The 19,492-nt window shown below is 40.0% G+C and overlaps 1 protein-coding gene across 3 annotated transcripts in view; it reads right to left on the bottom strand.

The window, feature by feature from the left end:
- Positions 1–19,492, bottom strand: part of Dpys (dihydropyrimidinase) — a 73,076-nt gene that overhangs the window by 3,664 nt on the left and 49,920 nt on the right. For all 3 annotated transcript variants that reach the window (XM_071602189.1, XM_027949201.2, XM_027949210.2), the window contains exon 8: positions 8,600–8,807. In XM_071602189.1, the coding sequence (XP_071458290.1) occupies positions 8,600–8,807 (208 nt within the window). The remainder of the gene's footprint in view (positions 1–8,599; positions 8,808–19,492) is intronic.

The raw sequence follows: 19,492 nt of genomic DNA, 5'->3' as shown, positions 1-19,492 counted from the left end.
GTCACCGAGAGCCAAGGCACATCTGAAACCTTAAACTTACCTAACCCTAACCCACCACTCTCTTTCTCTTTGCCTAGTGCTTCTTTCTCTCCTGCCTTTACTTCCTAAGCTACACTTCATGGTATATCCCTTCAACCTAGAGTGACCATAGAATTTATCATCCAAAGAAGGACTGAGAGTGGAAAGACTACCTAACATCATTAACAAGCATGATCCAGGACCATGCCAGGAAACCAAGATTTCTTTCACCCTCTTGCCTACCACCTAGAGGGTCTTGCCTTTCTCTCTTCCTCTTGGTATTTACACTCGATACCCATGGTTTATTTCACTTCAGTCATCAGACTTTCTGCATGGTGTACCCCTGGGGAAACTGACATAAGTGGGCAGATATTTGTGCCACCTACTCTGTGCTGTGGGCCCCTCCTCAACTCCGGCTCCGTCTCCCTCTTTGTACAGCAGCTCCTGAAGCTCTCCTACTTGAAGTTTTCAGTTGCTGCTTTTCTGTCTGTCTTGGGCTCACTGGGATTGGACTGTGACACCATTGGTTCAGGTGGAGCCATCTAGTGTAGGCCTGTCCTCATTTAGGGGCAGGTCTGTTCTATAATCTGGTCAGTCCCTTAGAGGATTGCTTCCCCTGACCTTAAATCTGCAAGCCCCAGGATAGTGCACGTCCCTAACCAGGCAAATAAGAATCCTTCCTAAATCTTTGTGTCAGGGCCAGGGCTTGGCACGGGCTGGGATGCCCACTATCCTTGTTACCTAAGTATCTCTGACTTTGCTTTTATACCTCAGCCCAGGTAGTCATCAGACTAGTAAGCCCTCTCTGTCACATCCACTAGCTTGCATACTATAATTTTCTATAATGATTTATTTACCTTTCTGTCTCCCCCAGTAGGCAGGGGGCCAATGTATTGCTCTATTCTTCCATAATATGTCCCCAATAAATATGGGTGGAAGGGTTTTTGGAGGGGACGATGGTGGAACCAGTGTTCAATGCTCAGTTAAGCTTTCTTTCTTCTGTGCCTGAGGAGTCCTGGCCTGGGCTGGCTCAGTTTCCCTCTCCCTCCTTTGTTGTGCTTCACTGTGTACCTGCTTTCTAGGCTTTACTCTCTTGCTGGCCAGAAAAGCCTTGTGGAAAGGTCTCAGGTCACTTGGTTTTCTAAGAACTGCTTTTTGGCTGCCCAGTCACTGTCCTGATAATGCCATCGAGCAGCATGCAGCCTGGCTGGTCCCCAGGTGACACTGATCATCATATGTCTGTGACCTGATTGATCTTATCTGCATAGTTTCACTGTTCATCTGCTTCTGAGGCTCCAGGTGGGAACAGTCATCCTTCCAGAATGACCTTAAGGTGTGACCATGCCTGCCTGTGCCTGCTGCCACCTCAGAAACAAACCAATCTTCTCTCAGTAGTCTTTTGTTGTTCCACATTACACAATATTTCACTTTAATAGATATTTTTTTATCTATTAAAAAAGACAATTTAGGTTCCATTCTTATGGCTCCAAGCAATTTCAACCTTTTACTATTTTCTTCTCCTTAGGGGTGGGCTGCATAGGCCCTGTATTGACTAGATATGCATCTTATTCCTCTCTGCACCGTCTCTTGCCTCAGGCATGGCACTCTCTATATATTTTAGAACCTCAATATATATCCACTGTGACAAAATGGAAAAGTGGTGGCAGTCACTCTGCAGAATCTTAAACCATCACTACCGTTGTTCAGAAGCTCAGTTGCACATTTGTTTTCTAGGTAGACCTAACCCACCACTCTTAGGAAAGCTAGTCTTAATACTTCTGTCTAGTGACAATGGCAACTTCTGTCTACTGAAGTGGCAACTCTCTATCTGAAGTGTGCAGTACCTGGCTTGATATGGACCCTGGTCTATGGTGCAACCAGTGTTCAATTCTCAGAAACTGTACTAGTGATAGGGTTAAAAATAAAATGGGTTTCTTTTCCTGGTATCTCAGATGAGTAGAGTGGTCATGTATACTGCAGCCCCATTAGAGGCTGAAAGCACAGCTAATCCTTAGAGGACTTTTATGCAGCATAAAATACTCAAGAGAGATCAGAACAAAGAATTTGAGTGGTATGGGTTGAACAAAGGAAGCAGGTTTCTTCTCTTGCCTTCTGAGTCTCCCTGTTTTCCTGATGATCTTCCTGACTCTCTGGGCAGCTATCTCAGGCTCCTTTTCTGATTTCTTTTCTCCTCAATCTCTGAAGGTTGGTGGACCGAGATCTCTATCTTAAGCCTCCTTTTGTCTCTATCTAGCAAGCCTCCCTGATGGCTCCAGACTTGTGGTTTTAAATCTATGTGCCATGACTCCCAAATTTATCTCCAGCCTTGATCTCTCCTCATGTTCAGATTCCTCTATTCAAGTGGCCAACTGACTACCGTGAAGAAGTATAAAAGTGTGTCAAGCAGAACTAGGATTTAAGCACAAGGAACCCAGAGCTGGAACAAGTAGAAGATAAACCCTTTGGGATTGGGGCTGCTGTCTGATTGATGCTGGTATCACTAGCCCCCAGATGGTGCCTGGTGCTGGATGAATGTTTGTTAAATGAAGTGAGACTGCTTGAATGTAGGATTCCTCAGAATTTTTCATATACTGCAGGACAACAGAATCACTGGAAGGTAACATTACTGACAATTATTTGGCAACTTGTGCAAGGAGCATCTCAAGACACTAAAATGCCCTGAGAACATATATTTGAGGATAATCTGAGTTGCATCATTTTCCCCCAATACTTGCTGGTCAAGATTAGATCAGTGGCAGCAATGGTTTCCATCTTGATGGTCTTACAATCAAGTAAAATGGCTCAAAGGTACAGCCCTGAGAGGGGCTATCCTGGGTGATACAGAGCACAGATGCATCTCACAGGACAGGATGCTGATGAGTCACTTTAACAGAGAGTTCAATTTGAGTTCATAAGATTTAATGACAATTGTCACTGTGACAAGTTAATAGAAAGACAAAAATGAGAATTACATCATATGCGGTATAAACATTAATTGCAATCATCATTATATTTGCATAATTGCAGAAATGCTTTTTGGTTAAGCTGATCAGGGGAAGAGGAAGCTCTGAATTGATGAAGATTTTAACTATATTGTCTGCCAAGAATGGAGTGCTGGGATGTTAGATTTTCTGAAACCAGAGAGATCAGTAAAGAATAGTTCTCAGGCCCCAAGACAGTTACAGATGCGATGCTGCCCAGAGAGGTTAAGATACAAAAATATACATAAAGACAAAAGAAGTTCCAAATACCAAACAGCAGACACTGGATCAACATCAAACAGCTCAAATGAACACTGAGTCCCTGAGAATGACCTGGTGAATTTAGAGAACTGTGGTATACACTGAACTGAGCTATCTAAGGCTCTGTGCACCAGTAGAACTTGAGTAGCCCTTAGGCTCCATAGAGATGATCTATAACAATAGAAATGTGTGCATTTTGCTAATGTTTTAGCATCCACTGAATGTCTCCATGTAATCCTTAAAATACCCTGGGAGCTCTTTCTCAAGGACAATGCAACAAAGCTAGGCCCTCTTACTTCGGGGCTGGTTGCTCTGTTAAGTTTTCCAGCTGAAGGGCAAATGATCCCTTCGTGCAGTGGGGAGAATGGGGGACCTTACGCTGAGGGTGGGAGGTGGGTGGCTATTCATTTGAGTAGGGATTAAACTTCATGATTAATGTGCTGTAGTGCTAGACATTGAAGGGACTGGTTTAGACCTGAGCCTCCAACCCAGCTAAGTGACCTCTGTGAGCCTCAAAAGCTTAATCTATAAAATAGAACAACTGCTATTCCCAGGTGGTTGTGAAAATTAACCTATACTGACACTTGACTGATGATCAACAAATATTTACAGAAAGAATGTTTAATGATTAGATTAAAGCATGAAAAGAGTTATAAGCTGAGTGTCCCACATCAAAATGCTTGGGCCCAGAAGTAGTTTAGAGTTTGGAGTTTTGGGGTTTTTGTTTGTTTGTTTTTTGACTTTGGAATGTTTGCATAAACTTTAGTGGTTGAGTACTCCTTGTCTGAAAATCTGAGATACTTCAATGCATTTGTCAATTTTCAAAAGTTTTAGATTTTGGAGTATTTGAGTTTTTTAGATTTTTAGATTAGGGATGCTCAACATGTACTTAGAAAGTGTCCTATGATACAGTAGTGTGCTGGTAAATATGAACAATCAGTAGACTCTTCTTTTTATCACCATCCTTAAAATCCTAATTTGTAGCACTTGCCTATTTCTGTGGTGTAAATACTCCTACCATGTTTGATTTCAAGCTACCACAGTGACATCCCTGAATGAGGGCTTGGGCAGAGGTGAATTCAAGTGTCTTTTGTGAGCCAAAAGGAGCCAGATCTAGCATACGTATTGCCTTTTATTATTATTATCTATCAATCTGAGAAAATTGGGTCTATACGGCAGTTGATGACATATCTTAAATTACTTTCTCTGAGCTACTTACCTTGAGAAAGACATTGACAAACTATTATTTCAGAAATGGAAAATACCCATTTCAAGGACCAAGTCAGCCATCCACTCAATTTTATCTTATCTAGAAAGGCAAATTATGCTTATCGTTGCAAAGATACAACCCAGTTTAAAAGCTTTGGCAGCAGTACTCTGAAACCATCTATTACTCTGAGAAGCTACTCCTATTTCTCTCTAAAATGCAGCATGCCTTGTATTTTACAGAAAAGGACAAAGTTGCTTATTACTGAAAAGGAGAAAAAAGATGACTTAATCGATAACTTAAAGAAAGTCCATCTTTTCAAATTTTGATGAAAATTATAACACTAAATACACAAAGCTTTCAGAAATATATGATCGAATTGAAAGAGCTATACGCTCTTGGTAAAGAATCAACAGTACATAATTTTGTTCTTTCAGGAAATCTCTTGGAATATCTAAGTTGTTGTTACTTATTTTTCCCCCTTTTCTTTCTCTTCCCTACAGTGCTGCTCCTTAAGTGACTTTTTATATAATATTGAAATGTTTTATTGTGTTATATTTATAAAATAAAGTCTGATGTCTTGTCTTTTGATTTTAAAATTTTCCCTTATGGATTAGCTAAGTTTTAAAATAAATAATAATTCCCCAAAGCTGATGAATTGAGGAAAAATGTCTCTTCTTTCCTTTGAAATGCCTCACAACATTCAAAAACAGTGAAAGTGGCAAAGTGGAATGATGGTAAGTTTTACTCAGAAATACAATCGTGGAAAAAAATCAAGCTTACAGATAACCCCACTCGTTGGGATGGTGCAGTAGGCAATCTCTGGGTTAATTTATTTAAAGTTCCTTCTATGTCCTTCTGAAGCTATTGCCTTTGTTCCTCTTAGTGTTTTGTTTATTAATTTGTCAAAAGCTACTCTGTACCAAGCATCAGCATGGAAAGGATAAGAAGCTGTGAGTGGGGTGGAGGGTGAGGGGGTGTAACAGGCAAGCAGGAGAAATCTTATGGTCCCTTCCTGCTTGCCTTCAAATTCTTAACCTTTACTCACAAAGAAATATGAGTATTTTAATTTTATTTATTTAAGTTATTTATCTAGACACTGGGGATTGAAACCAGGGCTTTGTGCATGCTAAGCAAACATTCTACCTCTGAGCTGCACAAAACAAAGAGCTCTGATAACCTCATGCGAATTTAAAATCTAGCGTTTGTGACAAATCGTTTTCTTAACTTTAGTGTAATATTTTTACTCTATAATCATCTTCACTAAACTGGAAAGGGGTCTGAAATGCCATCACATAATTCCTAAACTGAATTTTATTTTACTCATTTTGGCATTTTTTCCCCCAACATCTTTTTAAATCATGCATTCCCTCATGGTTTGGGGTTCATGATCATTTTTTCTCTTTTCTTGTCTCTACAGAGATCCTGTGGTAGAGTGAAAATATCACAAATCCTGGCTCTTAAGTTGACTTATTTCTTAACCCAGGGGAAGTTGTTTAATTTTGCTGAGGCTCAGTTTTCTGTTCTGTAAACTGAGAATGATAATATCCTTCACGTGAATGTCCACATTAAGTAAAATAATGACTACAAATCACCTAATGCAGTTCTTGGTAGATAGTAAGTTCTCAGAACAACATGTGATAACAATGAAAATTATCATCTATTGTTATTCTCAAAATAACAATGCTCTTAATGCCTAAGAGATGGATATCAGAAGAAAATATTAAGAAATTAAAATAATTCATACAATTGGTAGTCAATACATAAAATATGAAGTGGACATTAATTCTGCCAACAAAACAGAAAGCAATTTGAAAAGGAGAACAGTTGAAACCAGTCATCTGGTGACCTCTTCTGTCCAAACCATTTTTGCTATCCCGGGAAGAACTTGTCTCAAGTTAGTCATTTAAATACAGTCTATCCGGGAGTCCCTGTTTGTCTAGTGTCCCTGCTGGTGACCAACCAGAACTGACCATCAGGAGCAGCCCTACTTCAGATCCATTTCAAGTGTCATATTATCACCTGGTTCTATTGATTCTACCTTCTTGTGATTTCCAAAGTCTACCCTTCCATGCCTCTACCGAGTTACTGCTACAGACCCATGAATAAACTAGCTGCCATCATGGCTGCAACTAAGACTCTTTTGCAAATTAATACTGAGCCATTTATCTCTCAGTACCTCATTGAACTCAATTTTTATATTTTACAATATAATTGATTGCTTAGGTATGCAATTTCTAAAGGTGAATAACCAGGGTTTATGTCCTGCCCTGTCAAGTACCTGATGTGTGACATGAACAAGTTTCTTAATTTCTTGAAGTTTCAGTTTTCTAATTTTTAAAATGAGAGAAATAATATCTCATTCCTTCACAGGGCTTTCACAGTAACAGAGCCCTTAGAAGAATGCCTTGAATCCAGGAAGCAGCCATTAAGCTTTAGTGCTGCTGTTCTTTACCACACAAATGTTCAAAAACACCTGCGACTCTTACAGTTACCACCCACCTGTCACCTGTCAGTGTCAACACACTTATAAATTAACCCCACAGCAAAATGAACTGTAATCTTAAACTATCTGTTTTGACTGAAATACGATATATATAAAGAATTGTGGTATTCCTGTGAATTTAAAGCATTCTAGAGCAATGGTTTACCTTAGGAAGCATTTTTTTTTTTTAATGCAGGAATCTTGGGTAACGGATTCTGAGAATCCACAAGTTAAAAAAAAAATTGCACAAGACATTAGAGGAGAAATCAAAGAGACTAAAAGATCTAAGTGAAGTGAATCAAAGAACAGATGGAGAACTTTGGAAAAGAAAACCTACATTTGAAAACTGGAAAGAAGAGAAATAAGTTTTAGAATAAATCCACAGGTCACAAAGTCTATATGCCAGGCAAGGAACATGAGCAAAGCCTTCTGGGAGAAAACCAGAACATTCTCAGGGCCCAGCCATTCAGCTCTAACCTATGCCATATGAGATTAAGGGTACAGGGTGGCTCCACCCCCACCTCCAAACCCAGAAATGGATTTTTGATTTTAAATATTCAAATACATTACAAATATTTAGTATAGTAAAACTTAAAATTTTTAAAGACTCTGTACACACTAAAAAAATGTGTGAAAAGCCAAGATAAATAATATTAATAATAAAACAAGTATCTCTTATAATGCAGCATTATTATAAACTTTGGGCCTTTGCTATAGATTAAGAAACAGAACTAGCATTTATTGACCTCCTACTATGTGCCTTAAATGGATGTACCTTACATTTAAAAAAAAATCTTATCCGAGTCTGGTTAATCTTATCCACGCTGGTTCCACCATTGTCACAATTTGTTAGGGAGAAATGTTATTTTCATTTTCCAGATAAGGGATCTGACCCCAAGGATGATAAGGAAACTTGCTCTTGGCCTCACAGCTAGGAAATGGAAAGGGAAGATGGAATTCATATTTATACTATCTACCTACTCCATTACTCTGATGGTCACGAGAATGTGACTCGCAAATCCTCAACTAAAGGGATAGCAATTCCTTAAGGGGCCACTGCTCAGCACTGAATGTCATCAGAGTCTGCCCTGTGACCACACCTCCCACGGCTGTCCCAGTCAATGACTGATCACAGTGGGGTAGGGCTGCCAGGGGCCCCTCTCAACCCTTGCTAGACGGTGTGGTGGTCTGGATGCTTCCACTCGCTTTCTTTTCTTCTTTCCTGTCTGGGGTCAGACCTGAGTTACATTCTGGGGCATGTCTTTCCAGTTCCTGCCCATTTTCTTTCCCAAGTGTTTCCTGTAATAACCCCCTCACACCTTTATCCATCTGAATGTCTGTTTCTTGGAGGATCCTGATTAAATTGCCCAAAATGTACTGAGCTTGCCTGGAAAAAAACCAAAAAAACAAAAATCCAACCTTGTCCATCAGAAAGTCCTGAATCGACACACTCGTCTGCCAAGGAAAACACATCCATCCAAAGATCCTTTGAAAATTGGCATTTGTCTGTAATCTCTCATATAAATAAACCCAAACACCCCAGGAATATATTAGAGCAGTGTGATGTGACAATGCCACCATCACCACAAACCACACCCACAGCAGGTAACAGTCCGTCCCAGGCCTGGCCCACTGTGCAGGACTCACCTGGTCTCGTTGCTGGATTCGTTGGTAAACATACTCAGCGAAAGGTTTGCGTGGAATGAACTTCCCTTCTCCTGCTGTGACATTGAGAACTCCAGCTTCATACACCACTTTGCCCCTTGAAATGGTCACCAGGGGGACCCCGTGGCAAACCATGCCCTCGAAGATGTTGAAGTCAACAGCCTGGTGATGAGTCTTAGCTGAGATAGTCCTGTGTTTGTTTAAAAAAAAAAACTCCAGATCATCACCAGCTCATTTGATGAATATAAAATACGAAAGAAGAATGACCTAGGAGAAAATTTAGCAACTCCATTAAGCCATAGCTTCATCACTGTTAGCAAGTGACTTTAAGAATAGAACATAGCATTAACATTTCATTTCAAAGTAATTACATTTTCTGAGAGAAAAACCTAAGAGATTGCTCTTTAAGTTGATCCATGAAAATGGGGTGGGTGGGAAAAGAACCTTGTCTTTCATGTATAGATTTAAAAATTATTTTTCATATGTTAAAGAATATCTCTCTCTCTCTCTCTCTCTCTCTCTCTCTCTCTCTCTCTCTCTCTCTCTCTCTCCCTCTCCCTCTCCCTCTCCCTCTCCCTCTCTCCATACTAGGGATTGAACCCAGTGGTGCTTTTACAGTGAGCCATATTCCCAGCCCTTTAAAAATATATATTTTATTTAGACACAGGGTCTCACTGAGTTGCTAAAGCTAGCTTTAAACTTGTGATCCTCCTGCCCTAGCCTCCTTAGTTGCTGGGCTTACAGGCACACCTGGCTTCATTTTTTAATTCTAGGACATTCTAAACACAGATGAGCCTGATGAACACACTGACCTGATCAGTACCTTGCTGTCTGCAGATGCAGTTGAGGTTCCTCCACCCCCTCCATAAGTCCCATTCATATCCCTCTCTTCCCAGAGGAAAAAACATACCCTGATTTTCCCCTTGTTTGTGGCAAAATTGGAAATTTGAGGATGACAGGGTCAACCACGTTTTAGAATATAATCCAGCATATTCTGTGTCATGTCTGTATATTCATCTTCATTCTCAGTATCTTATTTTATTTTTTTATATTGGCAGATAAAATTGTATTATTTACTGTAGCCAAAATGATATTTTGAAGTATGTCAACATTGTGGAATTACTTAGTCTGGCTAATTAACAAATGAGTTAACCTCACGTAGTTATCATTGTTGTGGTAAGAATGCTTTATGTCCATTATCTTGCTTTTTCAACTATACATTATAGTCACCATGTTGTAAAATAGAGCACTGGAATTTATTCTTTCTGTCTGAAATTTATACCTCCCCAACTTCTCTGGCCCCTAATAACCACCATTCTACTCTCTACTTCTATGAGATCAACTTTTTTATTCCATATGCAAGATCATGTACGATTTGTCTTTCTGTGCCTGGATTATTTCACTTCACGTATTATCTTCCAGGTTCCCAGAAATAATAGAAATGCTTTTTTCTGAATAGTATTCCACTATGCACATGGGAGTGCAGATGTCTCTTGGATATGCTGATTTCATTTCCTTGGATATGGATCATGGTGAGATTGCTTTGTCTCAGTAGCTTATGAACAGTTTTCAATCTTAAAAGTATGACTGATGACTTCCAAGCTGGGGTATTTGGAAATGCTGGATACCTCCTTTCTTTAAATCTCATTAAATAGAAAAGGGGGGAAAAATCTGGCAACAGTGAAAAGTATGAGCATAATCTGAATTCTGGTAGAATTTCTACAATCCCTCTTGAGAATAAAGAGAATTACTCTGTTAAAATCCTCAAGGCTGAGCCTGAGGAAGAGCAGCCCTCAGTGCTCCCAACCCTGACCAGGGAGGGCTGAGAACCCCTTGCTGACATGTGCTGCACACCTTGAAATGGACAGGACTATACTGGCCTGGTCCAACTGCATGCTTGGTTTCCAACCTTAATGTGACAATGCCCTCCACAACCCACTCACGTGAGTGTGCTCCTCCCTTGAGTCTCTCACTCAGTCAATGACACCGCCATCTATCTTTTCTTGACCCTCAAGCCATCATCAAGCTTGTTGTTCCTATATCTCCCCAAATAATCCACTGTGCCTGCATAATGTCATGTCACCACTGCTTCTCTTTGGGTCTCTCTGGCCACTCTTCCTGGTCTCCTAGTTTCCTCTTTTACCCCTCTGCCTTCTCTACAAAGCTGCTCCAACAATCTTTTCAAAATGAAAGTCAGATCATGTCACATTCCTGCTTGAAACACTCAATGGCTCCAATTTGTCCCCTGAGAGCCAAATAACTATTTTAGAAAGTGTGGATGAAAATAATACAAAGAATCTGCTCCCAGTGAGAAATATCTACCACAGAAAGGAAAAAGAGGCGCTTCTAGTATGTCAAGGAGGGAACTCATAACATCTTATTTTGTCCTTATAACACCTCTTCAAGTACAGAGTAGCTTCCACATTTTGTGGGTATATAAGCTGAGATTTAGAGGTTAGATAATATCCAAGGACATTTGGCTAGTTTGATGAAATTGGGATTTTCACCAATAAATTTTTAAATTTGTAATAAAATAACTTTTTGGTGTATGGTTCTATGAATGTTGACATATAACCAATAGACTTGTGCTAAATCACATTAGAACACATAAAAGTTTCATCAACACCCCCCTCCACACACACACTCGTATACACACATTCCTACTATCCCTCTATAGCACATCATCCCCAACCTTTAGCTCCCTGCAACCAGTGATGTGTTCTCCATCACTGCATATAAATAAAACCACAGAGTATGCAACCTTTTGAGACTGACTTCTTTCATTCCACATAATTCCTCTGAGATTCATCCATACTGCGGAGTGTTTCAATGGTGTTTTCTTTGGTTGTTGAGTAGTATGCTTTGTATGGACACACAGCACTGTGTTATCATTCACCCACTAAAGGACACTTGGATTGTTTCCAGATTTTAACTGGAAATATGAATAGAGCTGTTGTAAACATCCAGGTAAGTGCTTTCTGTAAAGACTTGTCTGGTGTAAATACCCAGGAGTGAATTTTCCAGGTCATATGTTAAGGGCTGGCTGCAACAAAGAGCTTCTGGCTTTTGGAACTAACTTACCCATATAATGAAAAGTTTAAAAGACCACTGAGCAGTAGGAAGGCAGACAGCACAAATACAATCAAAGCTTTGAATACTGAGTGGGAGGGAAGGGTATTATCATTCAAATATAAGTCACCAAAGTAGGGTGATGAAAATGTTTAGAGATACTTAGAATGAGTTATGATGAATTGTGAGTTGGTGATAAAAGATGAAAAGATGCAAACTCAAATGCATCAATAAATTGAGGAAACAATAGAGAGGGTATTCAGACCTTCAAGTTAAAGTGACTTTTTATGGCCACCACTATCTCTCTGCCCTCCTACACTTCATAGTTACAGAAGCAGGAACTCTGAGGCTTGCACCGTAGAATGATACATAGAAATTCGTGGACTAATGCATTAGTAAGGCTGCTATATGAAGAAAGTAAAATGAATTAAAAATTCATGCTGAAATGGTTATTTGAAGTATAATAACAGGGTGGAAAACCTTAAGTTCGGAGTTTCTGAAACTAAGAAAAATAATCTAACAAGAAAAAAACCGGATACACAAAGATTGCCATTACAATATTGCCTAAACTATTGGAAGACTGAAGAATAACAAATTTCCAGTGACTACTATAAAGGGAATATTAGGCATTTGTGAAAGACTAGTTTTAAGAATACTTTTATAGAAGCAAAAATGTCCAATAACCTCCTAATAACATATAGTAAAAACAGGCCACAGAGAACATGCATACCACAAGTATAAGGAAATATACAAAGTCTTTTGTGGACTGGGAAAAATGAAGATGGAGGAATCAAAGTCTCTTTAGAGTTATTGTTCTACTGTTTCTATGACTTAAGTTACCATGTTAGGATGAAGTTGATGCAGCAAAATATCCAATTAGATTTCTCTGCCTCACGCCAAATAAAGGTCATTACTTTGACTAACTCAGCCTTGGGGTTAGCAAGAGGAAGAGAACAATTAGACAACATCTTAGAGGTTCTTTATACTGAGGCATTATGTAAATGAAGTCAAATTAACACCAAATGTAAATTCTAGGCATTATCACCAGCAGCAAAAAGAATGTGCCTCCACTTTCACAGTGGAAGGTGTCTGACAGGGTGTCATTTGTCACCCAACTTTTCCTTCCAGCCAAAGCTGTATTTCTCCTGTTCTGAGGCACCATCGCACTGCTGAGTCTTTGCACGTGCAGTTCTTTACCCTGGATGCCCTCATCACTTTTCTCCTCTCCCTTCCCTAAAACTCTGCTCCAGAACCTATGTCCTCATCACAAAGCAGTGAAGGTGATGGGCATGCCAGTGACACTGACTTAATCATTACACAGTGTGTACACACATCAATACATCACAGTGTACCCTGTGAATATGTGTAATTATTATGAATGAATAATTTTAAAAAATCCTGGTTCCCAGAAGCCACCCTGATGAACCATGGTGAAACTGAACATTTCTTCCTTTGCAGTTTAGCATTATCCAAGAATTTTTATTGTTTTTGGGGGAATTTTGTTGTTTGGTTGGTTTGGGGGTTTTGGTGCTAGGAATGGAACTCAGAACCTCACACACACCATACAAATGCTCTATCACTGAGCTCCACCCCTGCCCCAGTCCAAGTGTATTATAATGATCTCTTGAACAGGCTCATTTTTCTTATTTGGTGCACACTTAAAAGAGAAACCAGTATAGCAGCACAATTCACAATAGCTAAATTGTGGAGCCAACCTAGATGTCCTTCAGTGGACGAATGGATAAAAAAAAAAATGTGGCATGTATTACACAATGGAATATTACTCAGCAATAAAAAAGAATAAGATCATGGTATGTTTCAGGGAAATGGATGGCATTAGAGAAGATTATGCTAAGTGAAGTTAGCCAATCCCAAAAAAACAAATGCCGAATGTCTTCTCTGATATAAGGGGGGTGACTCAAAATGGGGTTGGGAGGGAGAGCAAGGGAGGAAGATTACCTCTAGATAGGGAATAGGGGTGGGAGAGAAAGGGAGGGAGAAAGGGAATAGCATGGATGGTGGAAGGAGACCCTCATCTTTATACAAAATACATGTATAAAAAAATAAAAAATAAAAAAATTGATAAATGCTAAAAATAAATAAATAAAAATAAAAAGAGAAACCAGGTGGTTTGATCCTCAGCACATAGTAAGTGCTTTATAAATATGAAGTGATCAAATAAAAGGATCCCGTGATTGTCCTTCTATTGGTCAAGTTGATTTCATTCCTCCACTGTCCTCTGGGACAAAAGAACACTAAATTAAATGGGAAGTAAGTATCCAGGATATAAGCTCTATTGGGAACCTACCATTTCTGAGGCTGTATAAGTTAATTAGTAATAAAGAAATTAGTAAAATTTTATAATTATCATTCTTAGTTGTATCTTATCAATTTATACAAACACTTGTTCATCAATACCTAGCAATACTTGGAAATGTATAATAATAAGCATAATAAGTATACAGTTAGATTTTATTCCCCCAGTTAACCAATGATCATGCTGACTGGAACTGTTTAAGAACTTGCCCAAGTTCAATAGCCAATGAATCTCTGAAAGGTCAAAACTACTTTCAATGTTTTAAGAATATTGCTATATGTGATCTTGTTGTAAGAAGGTTTAAAAAAAAACTTGTGATACATTCAATATTTAATTGGTAGATAGTTTTCAACATAAAATATGATGGATACCATCATGTGATTTATAAAATTATTGCAAAGCATAATTTAAAATCTATTCATTCATAATGCAATATGAGAGAGGTGATCCATTAATGGAAAGCACACAAGTTCAAAGTCACACATCTTTGTAAGGACATCTGTCATTCCTTTGATGATACTTCCCCTGGGGAATTGTCCCCAAGGCAGAAGCCAGGAACAGGACTTCACAGACTCCCAGGCATGAGACCAGAGCTTCTAAAATGGTGCCCATTTGTGTGGTGAGTTGCTGACTCAAGAATCAGGTGCCACAGGAATCACATTGGTGAGGGTGAGAGGGATAACTCCTGTGTTGAGCGACAGCTATGACAAGGCTCTAGCAGTAGATCTAGGTCCTGAGCAGTGAGGCCATTGCTGGTATGGGTGTCCAGTGGCAGCAGCAGTGTTCTCTGCTGCCCCTTTCATCCTGGGTCATTGGTCCTAGCTGCATGACCTCTCAGCGAGGTCCTCCGGCCTGCCTGGAGATTCTGTGAGCCACTGAGTATCTTTTGATAATTATCTAGATTTTTTGTTTAATCATCTAGAGTGGATTTCTATCTACTACAACTAAGAATCCTGCCTGATACATCTTTTCCCCTTGACTTTCACACCAATATCTTTTTATGATCATCTCAAAGGATAAATCTGAGGCCTTTCTTGAATATGGAGTGTGAGCCTGACCACCCTCCAGGCATCATCCCTGAAGAGGCTCTGCACAGAGGTGAGTGCTGGCCAGTGCCTCTTGATCCTGTCTGCAGCGCATGGGAATAGACATCCTTTTCCAAACTTTCCCTGTATCTTTATTTCACTGTAAAGAAACATCTTCCAGGTGTTTGAAGTTCTCAAAGGGGCTCTCTCTGATGTAACCCAGGTTCAAGTGTGAAGGCCAAGGTCAGGCATATATAACCTCCTCTGCAGAGCTGGTGGGTGGGCCTCATGTCATGTCATGTGACGAGTGGACTGTGCTTTGAATGCTGAAGACACGGGAGACTGAGCTGAAGGGATGACTCATCCTTGCCACAAGGTTCAGTAGCACTGGGGGATGACTGGAGCAGCTGTCATGTGAGTAGCACGTTGGAGCTCTTGAGCAGGCCACACGCACCCTCCCATCCTAGGGCATGCAGGTTAGCAGGCACTGCACCCTCGGCACCCGTTCTCCCTTCCTCTGGACTCAGCACCACAATTTTCCTTTAAGAAACTTCTTTCCTCCTTTGGAGATAATCTGACAGGAGGACTCCATGTCCTCTTGTTCCCTAACAAAGAGATAGGCAACTGTGTGCTCTTCCCAGGAATCAGAATCTTCAGCAGAGTGACAGAGAGGATTGAAAGTAACTGGAGGGTGCAACCCTGGATGCAGAGCAGGCTGCCTGGAGCTCTCTTGGGCTCCAGCCTTCCAAAGCAGAGCAGTGATTGCCTTTGGTCTCTGAGCCTTCCCCCAGACTATGTTTTTACCTAGGTGAGTACAAGTTAGTTATTATGATTTGCAGTCAAAATTTGGGCTCATGGAGACTTTGTCCTTTGGAAAATAATTCCCTTAATGAAGAGCCCATGTATACCCATGTTTATTGTGGCCCTATTCACAAATTCCAATATAGGGAGCCATCCCAGGTGCCCATCAACAGATGAATGGATAAAGAAAATGTTACACACACCCCCAATGGAGTATTATTTAGCCATAAAAAAGAAGGAAGTATTGTTATTTGAAGCAAAATGGATGGTGGAGCTAGAGGACATTGTGTCAAGTGAAACAAGCCAAACACAGAAAGACAAGTACCCACCCGTTCTGTCTCATATGTGGAAGCTACAATCTGTTGACCTGAAGGAAGAATAGTGATGACTAGAGATTGGGAGAGGTGTGAGGTGGGGTAGGAAAAGGGAGGTTGGATTTTATCAGTGCCCACCATATACATGAGTGGAAACATCACACTGAACCCCATTAATAGGTACCATTAACATGTGTTAATTAAAAGAAAAAGAGCCCATGGGAGTCTCTGAGGCAGGGTAGGGTCCCAAAAGCCTGTGATTGTAAAAGAGGCCAGAGGATCTTTTCAACAAATCTGCCAGCAGGATAGATGCAAATGTGGAATGATGCTCTGATTCCATTTGTAAGCAAACATGAAGAAGAACTGCAAGATTCATTATCAAATATTTTTTGGTTCTAACACTATGCAAATCAGTTGAGGAGAGAGGCATTCGTGAGAAATCACTGACTGGATAGCTAGGATGCTGGCCTGCCCCCCGTGGTGACAGGAAGAACACAGAGTGGTAAGAGCCATTCTGTGCAGTAAATGAAGCTGGGGTCCCTGGACCATCCACTCCCCATTAGCAGATTCACAGGAAGCCTATCCTCTATGGTCACTCTGCCCCAGGGAAAAGCTGCTCTTTGTCAAGCTCACTGTGAGCCCGTATCAGGCACGTCACAGGCACGTCTCCCTGCAGAGGGGTGTCACGGTTGTCTTACTGAGTCCCAATTATAGCATACACACATCTCCAACGCTGATGCTGACAGGGAAGCAGAGGCCCCAAAGATAACATTAAGCTATTTTCCAACTTAGTCAATAGCTTTGATACCACTCACGTCAGAACTGCAGAAAAACATTTTGTCCCTTTGCAAATAGCTTTCTATCAAAGAGCCATGTGCACTTATAGATGAGAAAATCACTGAAACTCAGCCAGAAGGAGACTGCAACACCTTCCATGTGCATTCAGAGAGAGGGCTGTGGAGGGGAGGAGAATTTCTTCGAGCAATGTGGGTCTTCCTGACCCCAGAGAAATGACTTGTCTAGGTATTTGTTGTATTCTTTCCAACTCAGTTTTTTTTTTTTGTTCCAGTTGCCATGAGAACCAAAATGAAAAAAGAAAAAAAGTTAATAGAATCATCTCAGGGCTATTAGTAGCATCTTTATTTACCTCATTTCTCTATATTAGGTTATGGATGCCTGCACATTCAACAGGAAAGCAATAGTTCATTCTTAAATCTCAACATTATATGAGGTAGGCATGATTATTATTCCTATGTGATCAAGGAGGATAATGAGATACAAAAAGATTAACAACTCATTTATGGTATATGCTGAGGTCTGAATGTGAGTTATGATTCCACCTGAGCCTTTTGCTTTGGTACTACCACTAGACAATACTGTCTTTTTAAAGCTTAACGGGGGGCCACCGGAAGAGCACCCAGTTAATGAAACATTCTTTATACCCAGAAAACAAACAGGAGGCAACTTGATTTTCTATTCCCTGGTGTTTCTTGGTCAGTTTTTTGTTTTGCAGCAGAGTATTGAAGATGCTATTAAAAAAAATTCCTTAAACTGAAATTGACCAGTCATTCTCAATTTGATCTCACTAGGAGATATTTTTTGTGATGTGTGTTCCAACTGTCTATTTCAAACTACCTCTTCTGTCGATTTCTTGGACGTGACAAGTTATATAAATGCAGAGCACAGCAGCCACATCTCTGGAAATGCTAACTGGTGCTACTTCAAGTACACTGTCATTATTAAGCAAAGTTGCTGCTTACTGCACCCATCAATCTTCCTCCCTCTATTCAGACTTCTACACTCGCCTCCTATGGAAGAGAAAATGGGAATTGCTTCAGCCACGTTATTAAATCTAAATTGAACAATAACTTGGAACTCTATTGGTGCTCAATGGATGACAAAACATTTAATGTAGGTTCATAAAAATGCTGCCCAAACATTGACTAAAAGGAATAAAGTGATCATGTAACCTGGCTATTTTGTCCTTGGAGCTGTGTGATGTAGGTCATGGATGGTGGTGTAGGTCATGGTTAGATAAACTGGATTTAGACACCAGAGGTGACCTTGGGGTAGGTGCCATGTCCTTCATCCATGTGCCTCACAAAGGACTGGCAAATAGAAGGTATTTTATATACATATTTGTTCATCTGAAAATAGCTTATTAGCAAATTTCTGGATTATTACTGAACATAAATATTGCATGTTCTATACATGAGTTTTCAGAAAGTGGGGAACTAAAAATAATTTAGTGTCTTGAATGAACAGGAATTGAATGTGAATCAGCTAAGCTAGGATGATACTAGGAGGTATGTCCTGTGAATACTAAGAAGGTAGGTGATCACAGGTAAGGGATGATTATTGGCTTTTGGAAAGCTAAGCTATGGGCCTGGCATATGGGTAAGAGTTCAACATAACTTTCTGGGGTGGTGAGTGGGCTTGGTATTATACTTTATTATAAATTTATATATAATCTTATAAATGTATTATAAGATGATGTTGCTTGATAGACTCTATGGATACTAGTCAAGCAGAAAATGATGTTGATTTTCTGCATAGGAATATGTTGGGTAAAATCTATCCAATGCCCTTTCTGAAAATACTGAATGCTCCAGGTACTTTATTATGTTCAGTTCTAACTCCAGGTTTTAGGAAGGAAGAGGAGTAATGGAATATGAGGAGAGAAGAGAGGCAGCTCTCAACTAAAGGGATGTGAAAGAGAAGCTGGATGGCAGAAAGGTCTGAGGGCTTCTAAACTTTGCTCTTTTAAACATTTTTTTGAAAGGAAGAAGATGACCTATTTTCCCTGCATCCCTACTGAAATAAAGAGAGTTGGTAAGCATAATCGCTGGCAGACGAGATGTAGTCTGACACTGGAAAATAACTTCTTGACAATCAGGGAGTGTGATATGACAGTGAAAGGAGAGGGAAAGTATGTGGCCAGGCCAGACAACCATGAAATCCAGGAAGCTGAAGGACTGTGTGACATCCAGAGATGGGCTGCTGTGCCCCTGCAAGAGTCAGAGAGCTTCTCGCCCTGGGGCCCTGAGAATTGAGACTGGCCGCTAGCATTCCTGAGAAGGCGAAAAGGCAAGTGGAACCCTGCATGACTCTACTTCCAAGTCACAAGTGAAGGGACACACAGAAACTTTAAAGTCACCAAAAGCATTTTCCTGTAATAACTGTAAAAATATTTATGGGTTCTCTGTGCTAGGCATTTAAAGCATTATCTTATTTAATTCCTCTAGTATGCACTTATTATTATTATTATTATTATTATTATTATCCCTATTTTATGGATGAGAAAGCCAAGGCTGGAAGAGGTTAAATTGTGTAGGACATAACCAGCACA

The sequence above is a fragment of the Marmota flaviventris genome, chromosome 15 (assembly GCF_047511675.1).
Source record: "Marmota flaviventris isolate mMarFla1 chromosome 15, mMarFla1.hap1, whole genome shotgun sequence".
NCBI lineage: Eukaryota > Metazoa > Chordata > Mammalia > Rodentia > Sciuridae > Marmota > Marmota flaviventris.
The sequence above is the reverse complement of the archived record's forward strand: the minus strand, read 5'-3'. Positions and strand labels throughout refer to the sequence as shown.